General features: G+C 32.0%; 1 protein-coding gene across 1 annotated transcript; it reads left to right on the plus strand.

The window, feature by feature from the left end:
• Nucleotides 1-327: 327 nt before the first annotated feature.
• LOC105771833 (early nodulin-like protein 1) lies at nucleotides 328-1459 on the plus strand. Its single transcript, XM_012593225.1, has 2 exons — nucleotides 328-391; nucleotides 1200-1459. The coding sequence occupies exons 1-2, from the start codon at nucleotides 328-330 to the stop codon at nucleotides 1457-1459; spliced, it is 324 nt and encodes a 107-aa protein (XP_012448679.1).
• The last annotated feature ends 10762 nt before the right edge of the window (nucleotides 1460-12221 follow it).

The raw sequence follows: 12221 nt of genomic DNA on the forward strand, positions 1-12221 counted from the left end.
AATATAGGCATGTAGAACAAATGTGCACATGATAGAAACAACTAAAAGTTAAAGGAATAAGGCAATATTTCGTCCCGCATTAGACAATTTTTTTTGACAACTTTTTTTAATTTTGATCTATTTGATAATATGTTGCTTTTGAAATGTGTCAAGTTTTAAGACTAAGGTGTAAAAAGATGAGAGATTAAATAGTTGAATGACTGTTTTGCTTTATCCAACATTAAAAGACCGAAAGGGATTTTTTGGTTTTTAAATATTTGAACAACGTTAAGTAGCAGATAGTTTCCCCAGTTCATGCTATTCAACCGTTACAACGGCCAAGGGACAATGGGTGAGAGATTTAGGCCAAAGGAAGGCACATGGCCAACAGTAACATTTACACACCGTCATGGTAACGGCTAGTTTCCCTCCTTTTTCCACTTTCTCGCAGATAAAATGCAGTAAGACCCAGTCTCAGTCTCAACTTTGCCCCACTTTTATCTGAAATTCTTTCTCCCATGGCTGCTGTTTTCTCCTGGGTGGTGCTTTTGTTTCTAATTTTAAGCTTTTCAAAAGCTAACCCTTATTTGAATTTGACTAAAAAAAAATTCAAATTTGATTTATTAATTATTGAATTGAGCTGGAGTTATTGGTTAAATCAAATTTGAGCATCATAATAGTTCATTCAGACGACTTGCGAGTTTAATTAAACTTTTCATATAAATTAATATTTGATATATTGATAGTCACAAACAATCTTAAAAGTTATCATATATTTTTTTAATATTCTACTATATTCTTATAAAACATTTATCAACATTATTCCTATTTAATTACATTTTTTTACCCTTATAAGATGGAAAATTGATAAACGGCCTTGATAAATAGATGTCTCATATTTTAAGCTTGCCATTATTCAAGTTCAAGTGAACTCTTAACACCCTTGCGTCAGAGTGATGACTGTGATTCGATCACGTTGTTAGGGCTATATAATAATCTGTATATTATAAATTTGATCATATAATTAGAAGACGAAGTTAGAGGATTTAAATATCAAATAGTATTATAACGGAAGGACTCAAAATAAAATTAGACCCCTTTTTCCTCAGTCAATTTTTGTTTTTCATATCGCATTATAGAATTATGATGGTGGCAAAGATTCGGTGCTGCAAGTGACTAAGAAGCTTATGTAAGCTGCAATACCTCAAACTCCATTGCAGAGTACGAGGATGGAAGCACCAAGGTGATGCTCCAACAATCAGGCCCATTTTACTTCACTAGAGGAGCTAAGGGTCATTGTGAGCAAGGCCTGAAGTTGGTGGTTGTCATGTTGTCTCCACGGCATAGGTACACCGGAATCTCTCCAGCACCTTCTCCGGCGGATTTTGAAGGAGCTGCCATTGCTCCGACCAGCAATGCTTCAGGTTTGAAGGCTGGATTGTTAGTGACACTGTTGCCTTTGGTCTTGGTGGTTCTATGAGAAGTGAATGGCTATATATTAGTTTGGGATTATTTCATTTTTGGGTAAAGTACAAAAACGGTCACTGAAGTATTGCCTCTGTTTTATTTTGGTCACTAAACTTTAATTTTTTTTAATTTTGGTCACCACCGATCATTAACAACCATTTGAAATTTGCAAAAGTGCTGACCTGGGATTTTTTTATTGGTCTAATAATAAATTCACCCTCTAATGTTTATACATTTTATCAATTTGATCATACATATAAAATATTCAATAAATTTAGCCTTAAATATTTACAAAATTTGTTATTCTAATTCAAATTCTAAAAAATTCAATAAATTTAACCTTCAATATGACAAATTTTCTTTCTCTTTTAGCCTTTGAACTAATTGTCGTTTGTCGAAACACACCAAAATAGATGGAAAAGTTATATTAACTTTACAACTTTGTTGATGTAGCAATCCACATGCATGTCATGTCATCAATTATTTAAAAAATTATAAAATTATAAAAAATATAAAATTTTTCAGAAATTATTTAAAATTCAAAAAAAATTACAAGTATTTACAATTCAAATATATACATATAGATATAAATTATCAAAATTTCAAAAAGAATATATAAAATAAAAATGGTAAAAAAGTAAAAATATTATAAAGCTGGTTTCTAAGTTTTTTTTTTTGAAATAAATGCTCTTCTTACGAGCCACCGATACTAGCGTTGGCACTATTGACTTCTTCCAATAACGTTGTCAATAACGTTTTGAATTTAAAATTTTAAAATACCTACATCGGCACCAATGATTTCTTTAAAACAACATTGAGACGAGTTTTTTAAATATAAAAAAATTCGGAAATACCAATCGGCGATGCTTCGAATCAACATGCCACCAGGTCCTTTTATCTCTTATTCTGTCGGTGCTCAATAGGTTATTATAAAGGACTTGATCAACAAAACATTAACGAGTTTTGTTGAAATTATTGATTAGGGGTTTCTTTTTATTTTAGTTGAATCAAGTAGTTTGAAATTTTTGAAGTGCTTGCTCTATTTTCAGTGTTTTGATTTAGGGTTGTGAGTTTTTCATATTGATGAGCAAAAACTGAAATTGAGGCTTAATTGTGTTCATAAATTTTGGGAATAGATATTTCTGATTTTTGTTCATTTATTTCTACTTTTAATTGAGATTAAAGCTGAAATAAATTTTAGTTTTGTTCGTCAATTTGTTGAAAAAGAATGTTCTTTGTTTGAAATTTCCAATGTGTGGTAAAATCAAGTAGTTTAAATAAAACTTTCAAACAATTTTTTTTGTTCATTTTAGTTCCAGTTTCAATTTTCATTCATCAATTTAAGGCTTGATTTTTGCTTCTTATTCTTCTTTTTTTTTTTTGCATTTTATTGTTCATCAATGAAGATTTTTGAAGGTGATAGGTATGTTAAAAAAACAAAGAAAATGGTATTAATAATAGAGAAATAAAACTTCAAAAAAAAACAAAACAAAACAAAGAGAACTTAAATAAAAATAGCATGTTCCAGAAAAATTAGTGAAATATTGGCTCATTCAAATACTTTATAATTTTAGTGAAATATTTTTTATATTTTTATATAAATTTTAGGATCAAATTGATAGAATGCGTAAATATTAGAAGACTATATTTGTTATTAGACCAATATAAAAGTCCATATCATTATTTTCGTCAAATTTCAAATTAGGGGCAAAACCAAAAAAAATTTCAGGGGACCAAAATTAAATTGTAATTTTTACGATAGTAAAAATGTTATTTCGCTATTTCACCATTTCAATAACCTATATCTTTATCATTTTTAAAGGATTAAATCAAATTTTATCATTTTTAGGGGGCCAAAGTGTAATTTTACCTTTATTAATTTAAAATTTAAAAGGCCTAAATAGAAAACATTCCATTTTAGGGGGAGTCGGGGCTTCTACCAGCCCCCTTAGTTACACCCCTGTTTTAAACGCCAAATGTTCGGTGACCAAAAAAATTGATTTCAAATAATTTAGTGACCAAAATAGAAATAAAAAGTTCAGTAACCAAAATAGAATGCGGGCAATCTTCTAATGTCCATTTTTGTTATTTACCCTTGTTTATTAAATATGTAGTATTGCAACTGCTTCTATCTTTTTCCTCTTACAATGTTGGAACTCGAAATTTCAATTCAACTCCATAGAATATTGAATCCAATATTTTCGCTTTCATCACAAAAATAAAAAAGAAACTAAAAGTTATAAATTACCTAACTTAAAACTTCAAAATTATACTGTTATATCTCTATCTCAAGGAGTCAATTTCTTGAATCTGTGCTTCACAAGAGTCCACTTATTAACTGTCACTTTTGGTTTCAACTGCCATGTCCCATCTGAAGTGACTGAAAGCACATTCAATCGCCACCTTATTTAGACCTATGATGATAGATCATTTGGCTACTTGCCCTTGACTCACCAATAGAGACATGACACGTGTCTCGGGATTGTAGCCAAGAGTATATAAGCCCTCAACTTCGAGTAGAACAGGGATCATCCCTTCTCTCTCTCTCTCTCTCTCTCCACCAAATTTGTTTGAACGCCCCTAAAGGTGGTTCTCCGCCTTGTATACAATGAGGCGAACTGCCCAACTACATTATCACCTTCGCCGTTCTTGGTTCCAACATCAACAATTGGTGCAGTAAGTATATACTCACTCTCGTCGTGATATTCATTTGATGGTTACCCAAAGACAAATATCCCCACCAATCAAGCTCAAAACCAAACCCAAATTGTTAACCAAACATAGGCGAATCAAAACTTTGGAAACTACTTCTATGAACCTTACAACTATTATGCATAAGAATATCTGTATCAACAAATATGTTATGAATCCCTACCTAAACTACCAAAACCAAACTTACACAACTCAAAACTAGAATGCTAGCTCTCAACAATTCTCAAAACTACAACAATAGTTTAGGAGTCTATAAGAGCAATTCAGGCAGTCTCAAAAATTCCAATAACAACAGCAACAAACATACTAGCAATTGCAGCGTAGATGCAAGAGTTGCTAGTTGTGCAAAGGCGAGACATAAGGAGGAAAATGATAAGGAAGAAAAGGCCTTTTCTATTCACCAAGAACAGAACTACAACCTAGACCGTAGAGTACCTCAATAAGATGGTATACCTGTTAACCCATACACTAATAGGAATGTGCCACAACAGAGAGGCTAAGAGTATGTTCCCCAAATGTCCCAGAAATGGAAGAATGAAGTAGAGTTCCTCCAAAAGGAAATGAAAGATTTACGAATGACACACCTAGGCTATACTGAGTGGACCCCTAAGGCTAATGACCTTTTAGCATCCCGTATCACCATAACATTATATCGGAGCAATTTTAAATTTCCTAAGGCGAGGTTCAATGGGAGAAAGGACCCCACCGATCACCTCTTCTAGTTCAGAAGTTACATGGAGATCTAAGGCGCCTCTGATGAACTAAAATGCAAGGTATTTCCGTTAACACTACAGGGAAACACCAAAAATTGGTACAATTCCCTAGAATCAGGGTCCATAAACAACTTTGATGAGCTGGCCAAAATCTTTGCGGGTCATAGCCAACAAAACGGCCTTGAAATCAAAATAGAGTTTATTAGTATTGAGACAATGGCTAGAAGAATCCCTCGCGACGTTCGCTAAAAGGTTCAACCAATCAACATTGGAGATAAAAGACCTCGCGGATGATTGGGCCATTTGAAAATTTATAGCTCCTGAAGTATGCTTTAACAGTGAATAGGCTAGAAAAGTTGTTCCAGTTGGATGACGTGGTTAACAAATATGCTGAGACAGAAGAGCTAGACAGTGCACGTAGCTTATGATATAGCTCCAACCCTTCATTGAGAGAGTATGACCAAGGTTGGAGCAAGAAGCACTACAACACCCTAAACTTGGCTTAAAAGTATAGTCGGATCCGAAGCACCATCGTGGCCGCTGGAGCAATCAACTCAATCAATAATTAGAAATTAAAATGTAAATTTTAAAAATTTAAGACACAAATAATAAATCATTTAATAATGCTTAATTAAATAATCAATGAGTTCCAAAATAAAAATCAATAAAACTAAAGTAATTGAATTGACCAATTTAACAAATCCTAAGTACATGCCAAACTATTCTATTTCAAGGGTCTTTATGAAATAAGGGTTGTAGAGACTCTTTGGTAATGCTATTCGATTACAAACTCACAAACTACCTATTTCCTATGCATAGAATTGAAAAGTCGAGAGTTGAGCTTTTTACAATTCAGTGATGATCCAATACATTTAAAACTACCAATGCGTATAGTTAAAATAAAAGCATTCTAGTCAGATACAAACATATATATATATATCAATTAATTCAATGAGTGAAAGTCACATTTAATAGAAATTTTCGGAGACACATTATAATCATAAATTAGACATAAAAGAACATTTAAAATAACAATGAAACATTATCAAGGCATACAATAAATAATGATAGCGTTTAGATTCAATGTTCAAGTTCATTTAATCATTTTGCCCAAGTAACATATAAAGGAAAATTGCTCAAACAGACGAGTGTTCAATCGAACATCAAACAATCAATGAAAAATGGCGTAAGCACTAGCAATGACAATACTCTGTTGTGTGATAAACGTGACTTAATCAATGACCAACCGAACACCAAATGCACAAAGCACAACACTGACAATACTCTTAGATGCTCAAGGTAAGTAGCACAATGAACACTAAGTAATGATAAGGACCTCTACACTCTACAACATACCAATTATATTCGAAGAATTTCCAAATAGTTTTTCGGGCATTTTTATCAATTTATGATAGTAGCAATTTAACAAAGAAAAACATCAGTTAATCATTTTAAAAAAATAGCATTAAAAAGAAAATAAGACATCAAATAAATTCTAGAATGTAAAGAACCACAAAATCACAACCACTATAACATTAAAAATATCATTAAAAAGCAATTTAACAACAACATTAAAATAATTTTAAAACTCAGCATCTATCTCCTTAATGGGCCTACAGAATGCGAATGATTAGTTATTGAGCTCACTCCATTAGATACCTTAAGAAAAAATAAAAATTTAAAACTTAAGGATCACAAATCAAATTTTCTAAGTGTTAGTTGTTTAATAATAATTAATCTACAACGAGTTTTGCTTCCGATGATTCATCTAACTCTTTTCACTTCCAATAAAAAAACATATGAATTCATTAAAAATAGTTCTAAATTATCAATTCCATAACAATTAGCCTAATTTTTATAAACCAATTTTATTACTCTAAGTCGAACCTAATTTAATCTAACATTTGACCAACTTATATATAAACTTATTTAAAACTTTATTAAACAAATTTTACCTATAGAATAAACTTTATGAAATATTTTTCATCAATCATTTGGTGTTCGGTTGGACACTCATGTATCCGATCATTTTTCCTTGTGTTACTTGGGATAATTCCAAATTATGAATATTTATAGGTTGATATGTCATAGAAATCGATGAATTGTTAATAATAATGTTATTAAAATTAACAAATTTCAATTTACTATTAAAATGTTTTATGTAGGTGTACAAGTTGAGGAAATCAATCATTTGTTTTATATTGTTATTGAAATATTTTAAGGATTTTGGTATCTTATTTGAAATGACTCGACCAATTGTTAATAATTTTTTATGAAAATGTTTCATGGATTTATTTTTGCTAAGCTCAAATCTCTTAAATGAGATTTTTAAATTGCTTTTAGTTTAATTTTTGTAACACTCTATACTCGACCCGATTTACGGATCGAATATAGGATATCACAATACTTACATACTTAACAAAAAAATTCAATGGTGAAAACCATCTTGGATGTACTTCTTATTTATTTATAATCTTTTCTAAGTCAAAATATTTGAATAAAACACTTGTTAATTATAACAGACTTTTAAAAATAGTAATAAGCATTACAACGTAAATATTTGATAAGTAAACATTTTCATGGCATATAATACTATTCGCCATCTGAAAACATATTACCAAAGGTGTCCCTCTGTATGCATAACATCGCACTACAATCAACCACCTTGGCGCATTCTTGGCTTGGTCTCTTCTGGCAAACTGGTTCAACTCAAGAACATGCATTACAAATAAACACCCATAACTTCAATGGAACTTAATGACTCTCAACCAGTTTTACCTTTAAACGATGATGTTGAATTCCTCGACTTAAGAATTCTGGACTTCCTTTCAGATTTTAGAGGATATTTTTCTGATTCCTGGCAGATAACTATATGCCAACCTCTAACTTGACCAACCTGTACATGTTTCACTCGATTGACGGATTACAAACTTCCCACATTATAGCGGGTCTCATTTCACAATTGCTTGAAGATAGAAATTGGATACATGGCTTAGAATGATATACCTATAGACACTACTCTCGGTGGATTCATATACTGGCTCTGGCGGCTGTCGGAATACCAATCATGCCGTAACTTCAAGTTGATCCAACCAATGAACTTGGTTCGATAAAGGTAATCTTTTTTATCACCCAATAAAAATTTAGATAACTTCAATACAAAATGGGAAAACTTCCAGATTTGGCGTGTAACACCCCTAACCCATATCCGTCGTCGGAATAGGGTTACGGAGCATTATTAGAGTTTACAGAACAAATACAATTAATTCACGTTATTTACTATTCATATTCGAAACCAATCATATTCAATCATACTATCCCTTAAATGAACCATCGAGGTCCAATTTATGCATTTGAAACAAGTCGGGACTAAATCAGGAACTTAGGAAATTTTTAGCAAAATTTCAAAATTTTTAGCAAAATTTCAAAATTTTTCCAAGGTGACACGGCCAAGTGACACGCTCATGTCCCAGACCGTATGGGCATTCGATGTGAGGCACACGGTCGTGTCCCAGCCTGTGTAAGCAATTCGAAGGCAAGGGACACACGGCCAAACCACACGCCCGTGCGCATGGCCGTGTGGACAAAATAAGACCATTCCCAAGTCTTATTTCTCACCCAAATTTGCCTTGCACCTACATTAACATTTTAACACATTTCCAAGCCAATTCAAAACAATTAAATCAAGCCGAAACCAATTCTTATGCATATCATCACATATTTTCAAGTGTCCAAACTTACCAAATACACATATATACATTTAGGAACATTTTACCAATTATGCTATCACAACCCATTCGTCAATAGGCCTACATCCTTTCCATCTTTAACCATTTCAAACACACATATCAAACATGTTTAGGTCAGAATTATGTATACATATCAAAACATACCAAACACAAGCCATACCAATAGTTAATTCCAACCAAGCATTTACATGCCATCATTTGTCCAATTTAACTTATACATGACATTATAATACCGAAATTAACTTATTTTATATACCGAGAAGTCCAAGGGATAGTGTGATGTGGCACTGACCAAGTTCCAACCTTTACGAGCTTCCGAGTACTATAAAACACAGGAAATAAAACAGAGTAAGCATATTATGCTTAGTAAGTTTGTATAATGGAAAATCAACTTACCAAATTATTTATATTTAAGATAAGCATACAAAATTCATCCAAAGAAATTTGACTATTTGCCTAAACACATATAATCTTAAGAAACTTGTTAGTCATGTATTACATGTAAACACCAAGAATCAAGGATGAACTCATCATATAATAACTTTCATATACATATGCTTTTCAGATATTATTTCCATGTAACACGAACTTACCTCGTCACTTGCTCGTATACGGAGATCTACTAATCCGATACTTTTTCTTTTCCTCGATCTAATTCTTTATTTGATCTTTTCGGATCTATATAAATGAATTTAACATCAATTTAACAAATTTCATATTTAATTCAATCCAACTTACATCTTAGGCAAAAGTACCATTTTGCCCCTATACTTTTAATTAATTCCAATTTCATCCCTAGGCTCGGAAAATGAAATTCATGCAATTTAATCCTTATTCTAAGCCTAGCCAAATTCTTCATATAAAATTTACAGCCCATGTAATTCATAAAATTTAGAAATTTTCCATGAATTTTACACCTTTCATTTACAAAAGTTGTTTATCTATCAAAATTTCCTTTACAAAAGTTGTTTATCTATCAACAACCTTTCATTTTCTACCATAAATTTCAAAATTTTAGCATACTCATCCATGGAAAACTTTTAATACTTTGATAACTTTACAAATTAATCCCCAAAATAGGTAGATTAGGTTACTACAATCTCGAAATATAAAAATTACTAAAAGGGACATGATTACTTACCCAATTAAGGTTGCTTGAATTTCTCTCTCTTATCTAGGGTTTCCATAGAAAATTTTGGGAAGATGATATAAAATGATGATATTTGTTATTTAATTAAAATATCATCTTTTATTATTTCATCTTTCCAATTTAGTCATTTTTATTTAATTTTTCCATTGATGACTAAACATGCTTATCTACTAACTACATTTAATGATCTAATTGCCATATAAGGACCTCAAATTTTGAATTCCATAGCTATTTGATCCTTCTAGCTACTAGAATTCAAATTTTACATTTAATGCAATTTGATCTTTTCTACAATTAAACATGAAATCGGCAAAATTTTCATATGTCATTCCTATCATAATGCAGACCATACATGGTGGACACGGGCTGTTACATGGCGGACACATACACCACCCATAATTATATATATGCCAAGCTCTTTTTCTGACCTAGAGAGTAACTATGGCGGATTCATCAGTTGAGTACACTACAATGGACTTTTTCAAAAAATGCCAGAAAGATATACCCAGATCTCTTTATAAAGGTAGACTAATAATTCACCACTTAGGCATTACAGAATTTACCTGACAAGCTTCCAGACATTACGTCACATAGCCTTTATAGGTAACTTGCCACATAGACTTTACAGATAACTTGCCACAAAGGCTTCCCAAATAAATAGCCACAAAGGCTTCCAAAAATAAATCGCCATAAAGGCTTTCCAACCAATTCGCCACAAAAGCTTGGTTTGGTTTGCCAACAAGGCACCACATAAATTATCGTGTTTAATGGTATGAATTTTCCTAAACTCAGTATTACTTGAGGTTTTCCCATCATCGCCCTCGGGACACACAGAAACCTTAGTAGACAAATGCAGCTCATCCGCCATTCTTAGAATGTGCCATGACCATGGTTTTTTCACATATCTACCATACTATCCTTTTCTCATTTTTACTATCTCGACGAACCTTGTGTTTATGTCCTAACGGACTACATTTAGCCATATTGGCATTTGTGTTTACTTTCTCGGCGGACGTCACCGAAGTACCACCGTGGGGTTTGTTAACGTATCACATACTTTCTTAGCACTTCGGCTGAACCCCCTTATCACCAACCATACTTGGTCATGCATCACTAAAATAACATAATGGACATATCTACATTGATTTCATTCATAATATTAATAGAACCATACTTCCTAACACATAATTTTCCATGCATCCTACCACACATCATCATATTCGTGTAGCGCATCATATACTTCAGTACATACATACAAATGCTTCACATAGAACACACACAACCATACATACATACAATACCTTATCATGAATATATGCACATCTTTATGAAAATCGACCGTACAAGGAATAATCATAATATATCGTGCAAAAGTAGGTTTCAGAGACTCACTAAAGACCTAACTTTACCTTGAGCTAGAGTTTCTGTTTCGATTGTCCTTCCCAATACGACAACAACAATTGCTTACGAGATCATGGAATTTCTATTAGAATCCCTATGTAGGGCCTTTCACTTATACCCTACTGTTCTTACACCTTTTAACATCCTTACTAATCAACAATCATAATATACAAGGCTAGAAGACTTACCAGAAGGTTGAATAATCCATTGATTAAATGAGGTCTTAGCTCTATCTTAACGAAGAAGAAAAGAATATTTCGGTTAGAAAGAAGACCAAATCGTAAAGTAGAAAGTAGAGTCATTTGGAATGTAACAGCCCAATTTTCAGTGATGTCGCAAACAGTGGTTCGAGACCACCAAATATGGAAAATGAGCTCGTAAATTTTTATTATTTAATATTTACGAGACAAATGTGGTTTTTAAAAGTTTTTTGAATTAGTAATTTGTGTTTTATAAAGCTTTATTAGGTCAAGTGATTTAGAAAAGAGGTATCGAGATCTCAGTCCTATAAACTGAGTCATAAATATTTTTATAAATATTTACAGGGTGTCATTAAGGTAGCATTAAAGTTTAGTTAGAAAATTTTAATGTTTTGGTAGTTAATTAATTAATAAGGACTAAATTAAAAAATGTGCAAAACTTGTGATTAAATAGCCTAAATAGTAAATAAAGGAGGACTAAAAGGGCAATGGGACCCACATGGGATGGTTGAGGTGGCATAAGCATAGAAAAATCAAGAAATTGATGTGAAATATGGGTAAAATTATAAATTTTGCCACATTTAAGTAAATAAATGGCAAATTGAAATTCTAGACATTTTCATCATCATTTTTTAGTTTTAAAACAACCACTGAAGAGGGTTTAAGTTGGTTTTTCAATATTTGCTTCATATCTGGATAGATAAAAAACGGAGTTAGATCGTGGAAAAGAAAAAGTATTGGATTAGTAGTTTACAAGTGACGAACAATTGTCGAGGTAAGTTCGTGTAACTTAATTGTGTATATTTATATGCTTATATTGAGTGTTGAATATGTAAATTGTGTAAATGTC

The sequence above is a fragment of the Gossypium raimondii genome, chromosome 6, assembly GCF_025698545.1.
Source record: "Gossypium raimondii isolate GPD5lz chromosome 6, ASM2569854v1, whole genome shotgun sequence".
Taxonomy (NCBI): domain Eukaryota; kingdom Viridiplantae; phylum Streptophyta; class Magnoliopsida; order Malvales; family Malvaceae; genus Gossypium; species Gossypium raimondii.